The sequence below is a fragment of the Pongo pygmaeus genome, chromosome 19 (genome assembly GCF_028885625.2).
Source record: "Pongo pygmaeus isolate AG05252 chromosome 19, NHGRI_mPonPyg2-v2.0_pri, whole genome shotgun sequence".
NCBI classification, from domain to species: domain Eukaryota; kingdom Metazoa; phylum Chordata; class Mammalia; order Primates; family Hominidae; genus Pongo; species Pongo pygmaeus.
Genome location: NC_072392.2, coordinates 21,049,807 through 21,066,658, shown reverse-complemented (window position 1 = coordinate 21,066,658; position 16,852 = coordinate 21,049,807). Strand labels below are relative to the sequence as shown.

Below are 16,852 nucleotides of genomic sequence, written 5' to 3'. Positions count from 1 at the left end.
CTTTCCCTAGAGGCAGCCATTGTCCTGAATTTGGTAGTTTAAAAAAAAAAAAAAACTGTCAATTTAGTTAACAAATTTCAAAATGTTAATCATAGATAGAATGCAGTGAGACAGACACTTTCATTCACTACTGTTGGAAAGGAGTCGAAGCTGGAAAGCACCCTGCTCTGCCTTTCTTGACATCCTTAGTGTTCCTGATGAAGCACTTTTCTACTTGGGTCAGACTGAGTGACACCAGCTTACAGCCCTCATTAGAATATCAGTTGATACCACCCTCCTTAGAATATCAGTTTTTTCTTTTCTAGAGAGCGTGTTTTTTTTTTTTTTTTTTAAAAAAGAATATCAGTCTCATTAACAAAACTATTATTCACCCATAGAAGCACTATTAGAACAGTTTTGTTGAACTCTTGTGTTTGATATTCTAAAGCAATATTGTTAGGAGACTGAATAGTGAAAGAGCTTAATTAGCTTGAATGTTGGAGTCAGCCAGGCAAGCATGGTTCTAGCACCAGTGTTTGCTTATACTGCTGTATGATTTTGGTTTTTTAACTTCTCCCTGATCTTTCTCTGCCACAGTCCTTAAGGGAATCCTTTGTAGTATGAAAGCACTTTAAAGACATATGAAAGCACTTTAAAGACATATGAAAGAAATTCTGGTCCTTAGGGGAATTATTGAGAGCTGCACTGCCCAGTATAGTAGCCACTGACCACATTGCGCTGTTGAAGTGTGGCTAGTCAGAATCAAGATGTGCTGTAAGTGTAAAATGCACAACGGATTTTGAATACTTCATCAGAAGGAAAGAATGATTAAATCTCATTAATTTAAAAATATTTATTACAAGTTGAAATGGTAATATTTTGGATATATTGGGTTAAATATATTAATTATATCTCTTTCTTTTCACTTTTTAAAATCTGGCCACTAGAAAATGGAAAGTTTGATGTGTGGCCACCTTATATTCCTGTTGGAGAGCACTGGTCTAGAAGGTCTGGAATGTCTAGAAGGACTGGAATGTCTAGAAGGTTGAATATCATTGTGTCACAATAGGGTCATTTAGTCCTTTAATTTGCTCTTTGAAACAAACACCTTTTATGTTTTCTTTCTTTCTTTTTTTTTTTTTCTTTTTGAGATAGAGTCTCACTCTGTCGCCCAGGCTGGAGTGCAGTGGTGCGATCTTGGCTCAGTGCAACCTCTGCCACCTGGGTTCAAGCCATTCTCCTGCCTCAGCCTCCTGAGTATGTTACAGGCACCTGCCACTGTGCCTGGCTAATTTCATATTTTTAGTAGAGATGGGATTTCGCCATGTTGGCCAGGTTGGTTTTGAACTTCTGACCTCAGGTGATCCACCCTCCTCGGCCTCCCAAAGTGCTGAGATTACAGGCGTGAGCTACCGCACCCGGCCAAAATAAATTTTAAATATACCATCCATTTCAATTGTCACAATGTAATTTAAGTAAACCATTACAAAAATAAAGTTCTAGTTGTTGATTTGACCTCCCCACTAATATGCGATAATATATATATTAGCATCTGCGAGAAAGTAGAGCTGGAAAAATGCACATCAAATTTTTAACAGTGTTCATCTCTGGAGGATGATTTTTTTTTTTTTTTTTTTTTTTGAGACGGAGTCTCGCTCTGTTGCCCAGGCTGGAGTGCAGTGGCAGGATCTCAGCTCACTGCAACCTCCACCTCCTGGGTTCAGACTATTTTCCGGCCTCAGCCTCCCTAGTAGCTGAGACTACAGGTGTGTGCCACCATGCTGGGCTAATTTTTGTATTTTTAGTAGAGACAGCATTTCACCATGCTGGCCAGGCTGGTTTCAAACTCCTGACCTCATGATCCACCCACCTTGGCCTCCCAAAGTGCTGGGATTACAGGCGTGAGCCACCGCGCCCAGCCCCCAAAAATTTCTTTTAATTGTAATTTTTAATTGTATTTATTTATTTATTTTTTGAGATGGCATCTCTGTAGTCCAAGCTGGAGTGCAATGGCATGATCTTGGCTCACTGCAACCTTTGCCTCCCAGGCTCAAGTCATTCTCGTGCCTCAGCCTCCCAAGTAGCCGGACTATAGACGTGTGCCACCATGCCTGGCTAATTTTTTGTATTTTAGTAGAGATGGGGTTTCATCATGTTACCCAGGGTGGTCTCAGACTCCTGAGCTCAGGTGATGTGCCCACCTTGGCCTCCCAAAGGGCTGGGATTACAGGTGTGAGCCACCATAGCTGGCCTTAATTTTTTATTTTTTTTGTAGAGACAGAGTCTTACCATGTTGTCTAGGCTGGTCTCAAACTCCTGGGCTCAAGCAATCCGTCCACCATGGCCTCCCAAAGTGCTGGGATTACAGGCATGAGCCACACACTGGGCCATATTTGATAATTTTTAAACCGTAAAGATTTATTTTATTTGAAGATGTTAAGGACATGTAAAACTTGACAGGTCATTAAAATGATTTTAAAACCACAGTATTTCACTTGTTCCAAGTATTAATGTTATTTCTCTCTTATTTACAAATGGAAAGGTTATATAGAACATATTCTAAGAATTATATGGACAGACATGCATCACAAATAATTTAAATAGGCACGTGGATACTAAATCCTCAGTGTAGGTAAGGAATTACACTTGTGACTTTTAGACTTATTGTAATAAGCTTATTTGCATACTTACTACATTGAAATATGTGCAAAGCCTTTTTCTAAAGTTTTCATAATTTTTTTCTTTTTTTAATATAAATATTTTTTGCTAATCTTCTCTGTATTGTTCCAATTTTAGTATATGTGCTGCTGAAATGAGCACAAGTTTTCATTATTAAATGGGTTTTATTTAATGATCATGTCAACTCGTAGTTATTCTCATCAACTTTTATACATGAGGAAGGTGGGCGCAGAGGGATTGTCTTTTAAAAAGGGTCACACATTAAGTGGAAGAACTAGGAGTTGAACAAAGGCAGCTAGACTTCAAATCAAGCTGTTAACCACAACATGCTCTGGCATATACAGAAATACTGTAGAATTTATTGAATAGGCTGGTCACGATGTCTCTCAGTGTAATCCCAGCACTGTGGGCGGCTGAGGCAAGTAGATCACTTAGGTCAGGAGTTCAAGACCAGCCTGGCCAACATGGCGAAACCATGTCTCTACAAAAATAGAAAAATTAGCTGGGCATGGTGATACGTGCTTGTAGTCCCAGCTACTCGGGAGGCTGAAGCAGGAGAATCTCTTGAACCCAGGAGGCAGAGGTTGCAGTGAGCTGAGATTGTACCACTGCACTCCAGCCTGGGGGACAGAGTAAAACTCTGTCTCAAAAAAAAAAAATATTTACGGAATAATGACGCTAGTTTCAAATAATGTTCATACCACCTCTTTATAGTGGTGAAATAGGTTAAAACATTTATTCTTAAGGTATTTTTAGTTATGAAAGATAGTGGGACAGGGGTGTGGGAGATAAAAGGACGGAGTAGATGCAGGAACACAGATGCCTCACAGGTACAGGTAGCAGTAGTATCTGGTCCCTCTGGTCAAAGATTTTGCTTGTTTTTAATTTGTGCTCACATAATGGTTGGAATTAAATATGGACACTTATTCCAGATATTTGACTAATATGAAGGGGAACTTAGCTTTTGGCTTGTAAAGGACATTCATATTTATTGAGTACGTATGGTGTTCAGAGTCATGTGGGCACCTTCAGCAGTAAAAACATGAAGGGAAAAGCAAAAAACACAGGTGAAACAAAAGATGAAAGTGCCAGTCAGTTCTCTTTACAACAGATTGACTACTACAGGTTTTGAGAAATCTGATATCTCTTCATAGTCTTCAATTATTAAAGTTAAAAAAATGAATAAATGTGAATCCAAATTCCTCATTCCCTTCATGCTCTCCTTCACAACCCAATCCTGTTGATGGAATATGCAGATGGTATTTGATTTTGTGTGCTTAAATATTTACGTGACTCCTTTTGTACCAGTGAAAGGGACTCTCAGTGAAGACACTATCAGAGTCTTTCTGCATCAGATTGCTGCTGCCATGCGAATCCTGCACAGCAAAGGAATCATCCACAGAGATCTCAAACCACAGAACATCTTGCTGTCCTATGCCAATCGCAGAAAATCAAGTGTCAGTGGTATTCGCATCAAAATAGGTAAATGGCCATGTATTGTGTCATGGAAAGGACATTTTTTGAAACTATTTTTAGACAACTTTAGCTTTGTTGAGTGATGGATTTTTTTTTTTTTTTTTTTTTTTTTGAGATGGAGTCTCGCTCTGTTGCTCAGGCTGGAGTGTAGTGGCGCGATCTTGGCTCACTGCAACCCACGCCTCCTGGGTTCAAGCGATTCTCCTGCTTCAGCCTCCTGAGTAGCTGGGATTACAGGCATGCACCACTACGCCCAGCTAAATTTTATATTTTTAGTAGAGACAGGGTTTCACCATGTTGGCCAGGCTGGTCTTGAACTCCTGACCTCAGGTGATCTGCCCGCCTCAGCCTCCGCAAGTGCTGGGATTACAGGTTTGAGCCTCCACACCTGGCCAAATGATGGATTTTATTGATGCAATTTGATATTTTTATTGAGATTGTGGAGTTCTCTTAGATAGATGAATCCTTTACATTATTGACAGTTTCTGCTAAGTCTCAGGCAGTGCTGGCAGGCCCACATCAGGAGCTCTAAATATGAATACCTGCGTCTCTCGAGAGGAAAATTGATGCGGTGTGGTTACTGGCAGCAAATTAACAACCCTGTTTTTTTTTTTTGTTTTTTTTTTTTTTTTTTTTTTTGAGATGGAGTCTGGCTCTGTCACCCGGGCTGGAGTGCTGTGGCACGATCTCGGCTCACTACAACCTCTGTCTCCCAGGTTGAAGAGATTCTCCTGCCTCAGCCTTCCAAGTAGCTGGGATGCGCAAGTAGCTGGCATGTGCCACCACACCCAGCTAATTTTTTTTGTAATTTTTTTTAGTAGAGACAGGGTTTCACCATGTTGGCCAGGCTGGTCTCGAACTCCTGACCTCAGGTGATCCACCCAACTCAGCCTCCCAAAGTGCTGGGATTATAGGTGTGAGCCACAACACCCGGCCATAACCCTGATTCTTTACAGTTCCTAGGCTTTTGACATAGTGATCTCAGAGACCATCTAGGTTAGCCCTTGGCAGTTTTTTTTAGTGGTACCTCAAAATTATTTGAAACAATAAAAGCGTAATTGTTCACATTCTACATCTGGTATTGATATTTAATGAAAACTGTATTAATGAGCTACTTATTATAATTAGCATTTTCACTTGCAAAGTTTCATGCACCGTGGTTGCAAATCTGGCAGAGCAGTGACTTGTACAGTTGACGATTACTACTATTTTTAGCTTGTTGAAATCAAGGTAGCTACTTTTTTCTTTGGTGGACAGTCTTATTCAGTAAGCTGTTTATTTTTCACAGTCCTTTGTGCCTTCTTGTGTCTTGAAGAATCATATGATATATGTTAGGTACGAGCGAAGACATAATTTGCTTTTCTACTTTCTGTTTTGTGAAATAGCGGATTTTGGTTTTGCTCGTTACCTACATAGTAACATGATGGCTGCAACACTGTGTGGATCCCCGATGTACATGGTGAGTGAGTGTTTGCATCCTTGTGTGTTTAAAGCGTGGCTCCATAATCATTGGAATTTAAGTATAATGCTTGCTTCCAAATAAGATGTGATTTTACATATAGTCCAAGTTGTTATTACTAATGTTAATTATATTACTGATAATGCTATAATACAGACATCTTTTACCTTAGCATAGTGGACTGTAAAAGTAAGTCATTTTTGCCCATTTGTTTTTATTTTTTAAAAAAGATTAGTTATGAGACAAATCTATTAAGTTGAAAATAAAAATTAATCAAGGGTAGTCGTGCTGTACATCATGTATAATATTAGGAGTGCTTTAAAAAACACCTTCTGGGAGCACTTCTTCAGCTGTAGGATGTGCTCATCTTTTGCATGTTAACTCTCTTGACAGGATCCCTGTGTTGTAGATGTTTTTTCCATTAGCCTCACACAGCTGAAATATCTCAGCTTTCCCCTTTATCCTCTCGTATAGATATCATCATGTATTATAGGGTTAGGCTATGAAACTTCTAAAGTAATGTGCAGTATTAAGTCTGGAAATACCTTAATTCTAGAGATTCAGAATTATGTCAAATAAATGTACCTATTTCAGTTCTAAATTTAAAATGGATTTATATTAAATTCGAAATTTCTCTAAACTAAAATCAACTTTGAACTGGTAATCAAATTTCAAAAAAAATTTTATTAGATTTACAGTCTTGATCATAATTTTACTGCTTATATATAATAAATTTTATAATTTTATATAAATTTTAAAATTACTTTGTACTTCTTGAGTATAAAATTAGTTTAGCCTTGAGGTTAGAGTGCTTTGGCTGATTATTAAAGGATATTGACTTAATAAGAAATTTACTAGGGAAAATAAATAAAAATGTTACGCCTGAGCTGGGTGTAGTGATGCGTGCCTTTAGTCCCAGCTACTTGGGAGGCTGAGGCAGGAGGACTTCTCAGGCGTTCATGGCCAGCCTGTGAACACAGCAGGATCCCATTTCCACAAAGAATTAAAGTTAAAAGGAAATGTTACATCTGAGAAATAAAACTATCTTTAAGTATATTTTCCATTTCTGTTTAATATTTGTCCTGATTAATGGTATATTTAAAATGCAAAATTTGATGAGAGGTGGGAAAATACCTGTAACAAAGCAGCAGAGAAATGGTTTTGCTTTTAGGACAATTTTTAGTATTGTGTGGGGTTTTGCATCATAGTTTTTCTATTACTATAAAAGTATTCAGATTACAAAAAACATAGGGAATAATATAGCAAACACCTATGTACCCACCATCCATATTTCACAAAGTTAACATTTTGCCATGTTTGTCTTGATCTTGTTTTTGAAAGAAATAAAATAGGCCAGGCGCAGGGGCTTATGCCTGTAATCCCAGTACTTTGGGAGGCCGAGGTGGGAGGATCACGAGGTCAGGAGTTCGAGACCAGCCTGGCCAACATGGTGAAACCCCGTCTCTACTAAAAATACAAAAAATTAGCTGGGCGTGGTTGCAGGCGCGTGTAATCCTACCTACTCAGGAGGCTGGGACAGGAGAGTCACTTGAACCTGGGAGGTGGAGGTTGCAGTGAGCCGAGATCACGCCACTGCACTCCAGCCTGAGTGACACAGTGAGACTCATTCTTAAAAAAAAAAAAAAAAAGAAAAGAAAAAAGAAAAGTATTTTGGAGACAGCCCAAGTTCCTTTTATACCTCTCCCTGATTGCATTTCCTCCTCTGCTCCTCTCACACACCTGAGGGAACCTCTGTCCTATGGTATGTATTTTATACACCATGTCCTATGGTGTGTATTTTTCTTTACTATTTATTTCAGCCCTCTCACTGTACTTTATGTGTCCATTATAATCAGTTGAAACATTTGTTTCCATAACTTGCCTCTTTTCATGCAACATTGATTTTGAGATTTACTAGTAAATCTCAATATATAATAATATGTTGTAAGTTCATTGCCTTATTATTTGATTAGAGAACTATCACAGGGTGTTGTTTTATTCTGGTAGTTTGTTAGGAGTGTCACCTTTACCAGTTAATTAATATGTGCATATTAATTATGTAAATAACATACTGCATGCCCCTTAAATTTCTCTGTTCCCAGGCTCCTGAGGTTATTATGTCTCAACATTATGATGCTAAGGCTGACTTGTGGAGCATAGGAACGGTGATATACCAATGCCTAGTTGGAAAACCACCTTTTCAGGTAGGCTGACTTTTTTCTTATGTCCTCAGTTTTGGGATCTTGTCATTTTGTAGTTGCGTTTGATTTGTAAAATGAAGAATACTTTGAAAGCAGTGTTTTTGGCTCCTCTGTGACTTACTTTGATTCTGTTATAGGCAAAAAGTGCTTTAGTGAGTCAGAACATCTTTTGGTTTTCCCCTTTTATCTGCCTGCCCTTTGTAGTTGGACTGGGCATGAAGTCTGTTGTATGCTGGGTTTGGGGCTAACAGCCTGGTGGGAAATGGTTGTGAATGGTGACACCAGAGCTTCCTGGTTAGCCTGGTTTTGGGATCCCAGAATCCACATGAGGGCTGGGGCTGGTCTGGGGAGATCTCTGGAAACCATTTCTAGCCCTCTATTCCTGACACTGCTAGGTGAGAGGGAGGTAATTATATACACTTTATGGAAATTATTATGGGTCTGTCTTCTCCTCCTCTCCCCCAACATCCTGCCAAAAAGTGACCCTGTAGAGTATAATCACGATGATTTCTCTTGAGTTCATATTGCCATGTTATAATTTCTTATGTTACAAAGAAGATCTTTGAATTTGAAAACTGGAACAAAGTGAAAATATTTGCCCAAGATAGTATTAAGAAAATTAGTGATGGCCGGGCGCGGTGGCTCACGCCTGTAATCCCAGCACTTTGGGAGGCCGAGGCGGGCGGATCACCTGAGGTCGGGAGTTCGAGACCAGCCTGACCAACATGGAGAAACCCCATCTCTACTAAAAATACAAAATTAGCCGGGCGTGGTGGCACATGCCTGTAATCCCAGCTACTAGGGAGGCTGAGGCAGGAGAATCACTTGAACCTGGGAGGCGGAGGTTGCGGTGAGCCGAGATCGCACCATTGCACTCCAGCCTGGGCAACAAGAGTGAAACTCTGTCTCAAAAAAAAGAAAAAGAAAAAGAAAATGAGTGACACAGCCAGGTTAAACACTTTTAATTTCTTAGTCTAGTTTGCACGTAGAGGAGGCTTCACTAATTCAGCAGCTGTTGTTATCAGCTATTTGTTGCTGTGGAGAGACTGAATAGTAGCAGTATACATAGTTCTTTTCTTTGAATTCCTTTAGGGTCCTAAGGTAAAGTACACCTGAATTTTACCCAACAATAATGTACCTATTGGGCAGGGCATGTAACCTTGAGAATAGTGGTCCTTAATCTGTTGTAAGTTTCAGGCTCCTCTCAGAGACTGACCTCAGAAAAGGTACTTCAGAAAAGGTACCTCAGAAAAGGTACATTATACTCAGATGTACAGAATTTTCACAAATGTCATAGGTTTTATGAGTTCCTAATGACCAGTTATGGGTCCTTCAGCAATCCATGGCTTTCAAGTTGAGAATCTATGTTCTGTAGCAAGAATATGAGCATCATCTCTCTTTCCTTTCCTCCTGCCTCATACTTTCCCTCCTTTCCTCTCAATCCCTTCCTTGAAACTCCCACTCCCTCAATCCCTTAAAAAAAAAAGCATATGAGTGTCAATCATATGATTTGAAAGTTTTGCCCCCGTTGTTTAGGAAATTAAACCTTTTTTTTTTTTTTAATAGGCCAATAGTCCTCAAGACTTAAGGATGTTTTATGAAAAAAATAGGAGCTTAATGCCTAGGTATGTGTTTAGATTACACTGGGTTTTACTATTTGTGAATACAGTGTTGTTTATTTGAACTGTTTGTGTTTTATGTATTCTCATTTTTTAATTCTTTTTCAGTTGATAATGTGAAAGCATTTGTTACAACAAATTAGAAAATTGCTGGCACATCATAGGTGTCTGTGTAGTGCTGCACTCTTTTCTTTCTTTTTTAAAATGTAAATTTAAAATAAAAAGATACGGAAGTTACATGTGTTCTTTGTGGGGAGGGTAATGTGGACAGAATAGATACGCGTAAAGTAGGAAGTGAATTCCCCCCAGCTTTGATCTCTTTAGGGGTAACAAGAGTTTGCTGTGTCTCTGTCTTCATAGTTTTTTGGGCGTTCTTTATACGTGTTTGAGTGCTTGTTTTCCTTTTTTTTAATTTTCTTGAACTTGTATCTTGGGATGAGTGCTTGTTTATGTATGTATTTATACACACGCATAGTTTAAGACAAATTACATCATATTTTGTGAGTTGTTTGCAGCGTCCTTTTGTTTTTTACTTTGTAGCACATCACAGATGATGTTCCGCAGCGGGATGTGGAGAGCCACTGTATGCTTTTTTTTGTTTTTGAGACAGAGTCTTGCTCTGTCGCCCAGGCTGTAGTGCAGTGGCACGATCTCGGCTCACTGCAGCCTCCCCCTCCTGAGTTCAAGCGATTCTCCTGCTTCAGTCTTGCTAGTAGGCACCCACCACCACGCCCAGCTAATTTTTGTATTTTTTTTTTTTTAGTGGACACGGAGTTTCACCGTGTTGGCCAGGCTGGTCTTGAACTCCTGACCTCAAGTGATCCTCCCGCCTCATCCTCCCAAAGTGCTGGGATTACAGGCATGAGCCACTATACCTGGCCAACTGTATGCTTTTTTTTTTTTTTTTTTTTTTAATGATTAATAGACTATTTAGGCAAGAGTACATATAGTCATCATTGAGAGACTTAATGTGAGAGGTTAAATGTTTGATCCAATTTTCCTTCCCGGATAAGTTTTTCTTTTGAATCCATGTCAGTTTTGAAAACATAATACCAGAATAAGAGGGGCCCAAATCCACACAGAGCGCCCAAGAGTGAGGTTTTAGGAGTGGGTCTGAAATTAGGATAGACATTTGCTGATCTTGCATAGGTCCAACGAATCAAGGCAGGATCTTCGATGAGCCCTCTGCGGTTGGGGTTGTTGTACTGAAGCAGGTACTCTCATTTCAGCCGGGCTCTTATGGCCAACTGCTCGACTTGCACCCGTCGGGTTTCCGGAGATATGTCGTATTTGGCTGGGTCGAGGGTCGGGGGCAGAGTGGCCAGGCATGATAGAGTATACTTTGGGAACCACATCTTGGTGACCCAGGGCTCAACTGCACCTGCCACTGTATGCTTTTAAATGCCACAGAGAGTCCCATAGATGTACATTATTTTATTTAATCAGATCCCTGTTTTCATTTTTTGGTTACTGCAAACAGGCTCTAGTGAAGTGTGTGTGTGCAAACAGGCTCTAGTGAAGTGTGTGTGTGCAAACAGGCTCTAGTGAAGTGTGTGTGTGTGTGTGTGTGTGTGTGTGTGTGTGTGTGTGTGTGTGTGTGTGTGTGTGTGTGTGTGTGTGTGTGTGTGTGTGTGTGTGTGTGTGTGTGTGTGTGTGTGTGTGTGTGTGTGTGTACTCCTTTGTGTATGTGTACATTTTGTTAGGGTGGACTCCTAGAAATGGAATTGTCAGACCAAAAGATACACTTTGCAAATAGGCTGTCCCAGTGAATACAGCAAGATAGAAGACTACTCCTTTTCCGTCATTTTTACCAACATGGAATGTTAGCGGATTTGATGCCGCACAAATGCATGAGGACCAGTTAGCTATTAATTTAATTTGCATTATTCTCTTTATTAGTGAGTTTGGCTCCTTTGTATTTGTTTAATATCTTTTTCTTTTTTCTTTTTTTTTTTTTTGAGACGGAGTCTTGTTCTGTTGCCAGGCTGGAGTGCAATGGCACGATCTTGGCTCACTGCAACATCCACCACCCAGTTTCAAGCCATTCTCCTGCCTCAGCCTCCCAGGTAGCTAGAACTACGGGCAGGCTACCACACCCGGCCAAATTTTGTATTTTTAGTGGACACGGGATTTCACCATGTTGTTCAGGCTGGTCTTGAACTCCTCACCTCAGGTGATCCACCCACCTTGGCCTCCCAAAGTGCTGGGATTACAGGTGTGAGACACTGTGCCCAGCCTGTTTAATATCTTTTTGTAATTCTTATTCTTTGAATTGTGTACTGCTATTACTTAACTCATTTTCCTATTGCTTGTTGTTTTCATATTGGATGTTAGGAAGTCGTATTAGTTCTCACTTGTATTTAAGTGCTGCCCTTTTCCAGACAGAAATGGAGGTGGCTATTTTGTAGTAGAGAACATTATAGCAACTATTAGTGCAAGATTGAAGCTATGCTAAAACTCAACATTGGGCTTTTTGAGGTGCCTTACTCCTGCAGATACTCAGAACAACAGCAAGCACAATACAGGAATCTTCTCGATTTGATGCTGTTTCTCAAAGGCAATTTAGTGCTTTTTTTTCTTCTTTTTTTTTTTTTTTGAGATGGAGTCTCGCTCTGTCGCCCAGCCTGGAGTGCAGTGGCATGATCTCAGCTCACTGCAAGCTCCACCTCCCGGGTTCATGCCATTCTCCTGCGTCAGCCTCCCAAGTAGCTGGGACTACAGGCGCCCACCACCACGCCCAGCTAATTTTTTTTTTCTATTTTTAGTAGAGACGGGGTTTCACCATGTTAGTCAGGATGGTCTCGATCTCCTGACCTCATGATCTGCCTGTCTCGGCCTCCCAAAGTGCTGGGATTACAGGCGTGAGCCACAACACCCGGCTTTTTTTCCTTCTTTAGATGACTCTTACATGGTCTTCCTGGTATAAATGTATTGGTGTTTGTGAAACCACATATACGTTTTAGTTTACTATATGGAAGGCAAAAGTCAATGTTTATATATATAAACTTATCACTTAGGTGGTTGTGTTTTTCCTTTCCCCCAGTATTCCCAGAGAAACATCACCTTATTTGGCTAATCTCCTTTTGGGTTTGCTTCAGAGAAACCAAAAAGATAGAATGGACTTTGGTAAGAAATAGTTTTAACTTTTGCATGTTTTCTAATTTATTGTTATATGTGCTGAAAGATTTAAAAAATAGAGATTTCAGAAAATTAAAATCAGTTTCACTTTTCTTTTTGTTTATTTCCTTCACTAGTTTCGTAAATATTTATTGAGTGCTTATTACTATGTTCTAGGTACGGGAGATAGAGTAATAAACAAAATCACTCTCCTCATGTAGCATATATTCTAGTGGTAGAGACAATAAGCAAATTAAAAACCGTGATTACATATTATATTAGAAGTTGCTAAGTATTATGGGAATAAAGAAGTGGGGATAGGGGTGGGGGTGGGGATTGAAATTTTAAATAAGGTAGTCAGTGAAGACCTTACTGAGAAAGTGACATTTAAACAAAGACTTGACTTGAAATGAGAGTGAGCCATATGGATATCTGTGGGAAGAGCTTTTTAAGCAGAGTGAACAGCCAATATAAATGCTCAGGGCTGGGAGCATGCCTGTAAGCTTGAGGAACAACCAGAAGGCCAGTTGAAGACTTAGGCTTTTCCACAAAGTGTGATGGGAGCCATTTAGAGGGTTTTGAGTGGAAGAAAAGTGATGTGACTAATGTTTTTAAAAAGGATCAAGCTGGCTGCTGCTTGAGAACAGACTGTATGCATATAAGGGGAAGAGCAGAAGCTGGGAGACTAATCAGGAGACTCTTGTCATTACCCAGGTGAGAGATGAGTGTAGCTTTGACTAGGATAATAGTAGTGGAGGTGGTAAGAAGTCTTTCTGGTGGTAGAGGCAACAGCATTCACTGATGGATTGAATGTGAGGGTGTGAGAGAGAAGACTCAAGGATGACTCCAAGGTTTTTGGCCTGAGCAGCTGAAAGGATGTTGTCGGTTACAGTGATGGGAAAGACTATATGGATAGAGCAGGCTACGGGGACAAGATGAGGAGTTTCTGTTGGACATGTTAAATTTAAGATAACCATTAGATATCTAAGTGTTGATGTCAGAAGTGCACTTGAATTTCAGAAAAAGTCTAGACTGGGGACAGATTGGGGAGTTGTCAGCCTGGATTTATTTATTTGTTTATTTTTATTTTTTTTGAGACAGGGTTTTACTCTGTCACCCAGGCTGGAGTGCAATGGTACGATCATGGCTCACTGCAGCCTTGACTTCCCCAAGCTCAGGTGATCCTCCCACCTCAGCCTCCCCAGTACCTGGGACTACAGGTGTACAACACCACCTCTGGCTAATTTTTGTATTTTTTTTGTAGAGACAGGGTTTCGTCATGTTGCCCAGGCTGGTCTCAAACTCCTGGGCTCAAGCGATCTACCCACCTTGGCCTGCCAAAATGCTGAGATTACATATGGGAGCCACAGTGCCCAGCAATATTTATTAAATACATTCTTTTCTTTTTTTTTTTTCCCTTTATTTGAGAAAAGGCCTCACTCTGTTACCCAGGCTGGACCGGAATGCAGTGGTGTGATCGTAGCTCACTGCAACCTTGAACTGGGTGCAAGTGATTCTCCTGCCTCAGCTTCCTTAGTAGCTGGGACTACAAGCCTGCACCACCACAGTTGGCTAATTTTTTGTTTTGTTTTGTTTTTGAGACGGAGTCTCGCTCTGTTGCCCAGGCTGGAGTGCAGTGGCACGATCTTGGCCCACTGCCACTTCCGCCTCCTGAGTTCAGGCAATTCTCTGCTTCAGCCTCCCGAGTAGCTGGGATTACAGGCGCCCGCCACCATGCCCAGCTAATTTTTTATATTTTTAGTAGAGACAGGGTTTCACCATCTTGTCCAGGCTGGTCTTGAACTCCTGACCTTGTGATCCGCCCACCTCAGCCTCCCAAAGTGCTGGGATTACAGGCATGAGCCACCATGCCCGGCCTGTTTTGTTTTGTTTTTTTGAGACGAAGTTTTGCTTTGTTATTTTGAGACGAAGTTTTGCTCTTGTTGCCCAAGCTGGAGTGCAGTGGCATGATCTCGGCTCACTGCAACTTCCCAGGTTCAAGCTCCCAGGTTGCAGCCTCCCAGGTTCAAGCTATTCTCCTGCCTCAGCCTCCCAAGTAGCTGGGATTACAAGTGCCTGTCACCATGCCTGGCTAATTTTTTTTGCTTGTTTGTGTTTTTGAGACGGAGTCTTGCTCTGTTGCCCAGGCTGGAGTGCAGTGGTGTGATCTCGGCTCACTGCAACCTCCGTCTCCCGGGTTCAAGCGATTCTCCTGCCTTAGCCTTCTGAGTGGCTGGGATTACAGGCACATGCCACTATGCCTGGCTAATTTTTGTATTTTTAGTAGAGATGGGTTTCACCATGTTGGTCAGGCTGATCTTGAACTCCTGACCTCATGATCCACCTGCCTCGGGATTACAGGCGTTAGCCACCACACCCAGCCTAATTTTTGTATTTTTTTTTTTTTTTTTTTAGTAGAGATGGGTTTTTGCCATGTTGGTCAGGCTTGTCTCAAACTCCTGGCCTCGGGTGATCCCCCTGCCTTGCCCTCCCAAAGTGCTGAGATTACAGGCTTGAGCTAATTTTTTTACCCTTTTGTAGGGATAGGGTCTCACAATATTGCCAGGGCTGTTCTCAAACTCCTGGCTTCAAGAAATCTTCCTGCCTTAGCCTCCCAAAGTGCTGGGATTACAGGTATGAGCCATTGTTCCAGTCAAAATAGATTATTTTCTAGTGTGCCATTTAAATTCTTTCATTGAGTGTTCTGGCTTTTTTGTACTATGTATTTTTTTTTTTAATGATTGCTCTAGGGATTACAGTATGCATCTTTTTTTTTTTTTATTTATGAAGTATTTATTGATCATTCTTGGGTGTTTCTCGGAGAGGGGGATATGGGAGGGTCATAGGATAATAGTGGAGAGAAGGTCAGGAGATAAACACGTGAACAAAGGTCTCTGGTTTTCCTAGGCAGAGGTCCCTGCGGCCTTCTGCAGTGTTTGTGCCCCTGGGTACTTGAGATTAGGGAGTGGTGATGACTCTTAAAGAGCATGCTCCCTTCAAGCATCTGTTTAACAAAGCACATCTTGCACCGCCCTTAATCCATTTAACCCTGAGTTGACACAGCACATGTTTCAGAGAGCACAGGGCTGGGGGCAAGGCCATAGATCAACAGCATCCCAAGGCAGAAGAATTTCTCCTAGTCAGAACAAAATGGAGTCTCCTATGCCCACCTCTTTCTACACAGACACAGCAACAATCTGATCTCTCCTTCCTTTCCCCACACTTCCCCCACTTCTTTTCAACAAAACCGCCATCGTCCTCATGGCCCGCTCCCGATGGTCGCTGTCTCTTCGGAGCTGTTGGGTACACCTCCTAGACAGGGCGGCCGGGCAGGGGTGCTCCTCACCTCCCAGACAGGGCGGCCGGGCTGAGGCGCTCCTCACTTCCCAGACGGGGTGCCGGGCAGAAGCGCTCCTCACTTCCTCCCAGACAGGGTGGCAGCCAGGCAGAGGCGCTCCTCACCTCCCAGACGGGGCGGCTGGGCAGAGGCGCTCCTCACTTCCCAGAGGGGGTGGCCGGGCAGAGGCGCTCCTCACTTCCCAGACGGGGCGGCCGGGCAGAGATGCTCCTCACTTCCTCCCAGACGGGGTGGCAGCCAGGCAGAGGCGCTCCTCACCTCCCAGACAGGGCCGCTGGGCAGAGGCGCTCCTCACTTCCCAGACTGGGCGGCCGGGCAGAGGCGCTCCTCACTTCCCAGACGGGGTGGCCAGGCAGAGGCGCTCCTCACCTCCCAGAAGGGGTGGCGGCTGGGCAGAAGCGCTCCTCACTTCCCAGATGGGGCAGCCAGGCAGAGGTGCTCCTCACTTCCTCCCAGACGGGGTGGCGGCCAGGCAGAGGCACTCCTCACTTCCCAGACGGGGTGGCCGGGCAGAGGTGCTCCTCACTTCCTCCCAGACAGGGTGGCGGCCAGGTAGAGGTGCTCCTCACCTCCCAGACGGGGTGGCCAGGCAGAGGCGCTCCTCACTTCCCATATGGGGTGGCGGCCGGGCAGAGGCGCTCCTCACTTCCCAGATGGGGCAGCCGGGCAGAGGCGCTCCTCACTTCCTCCCAGACGGGGTGGCGGCCAGGCAGAGGCGCTCCTCACCTCCCAGACGGGGCGGCCGGGCAGAGGTGCTCCTCATCTCCCAGACGGGGTGGCCAGGCAGAGGCGCTCCTCACTTCCCATATGGGGTGGCGGCCGGGCAGAGGCTCTCCTCACTTCCCAGATGGGGCAGCTGGGCAGAGGGGCTCCTCACTTCCCATATGGGGTGGCGGCCGGGCAGAGGCTCTCCTCACTTCCCAGATGGGGCAGCCGGGCAGAGGCGCTCCTCACTTCCCATATG

General features: G+C 42.7%; 1 protein-coding gene and 2 pseudogenes across 6 annotated transcripts in view; 1 reads left to right on the top strand and 2 right to left on the bottom strand.

Moving 5' to 3' along the window:
• ULK2 (unc-51 like autophagy activating kinase 2) overlaps positions 1-16,852 on the top strand; it is a 103,680-nt gene that overhangs the window by 20,599 nt on the left and 66,229 nt on the right. For all 6 annotated transcript variants that reach the window (XM_063656426.1, XM_054458472.2, XM_063656425.1 and 3 more), the window contains exons 6-10: positions 3,967-4,140; positions 5,520-5,593; positions 7,696-7,797; positions 9,361-9,419; positions 12,457-12,539. In XM_063656426.1, coding sequence (XP_063512496.1) covers positions 3,967-4,140; positions 5,520-5,593; positions 7,696-7,797; positions 9,361-9,419; positions 12,457-12,539 — 492 coding nt within the window. The remainder of the gene's footprint in view (positions 1-3,966; positions 4,141-5,519; positions 5,594-7,695; positions 7,798-9,360; positions 9,420-12,456; positions 12,540-16,852) is intronic.
• On the bottom strand, positions 2,744-2,799 carry LOC129018473 (U6 spliceosomal RNA; annotated as a pseudogene).
• Positions 10,379-10,840, bottom strand: LOC129017756 (NADH dehydrogenase [ubiquinone] 1 beta subcomplex subunit 4-like; annotated as a pseudogene).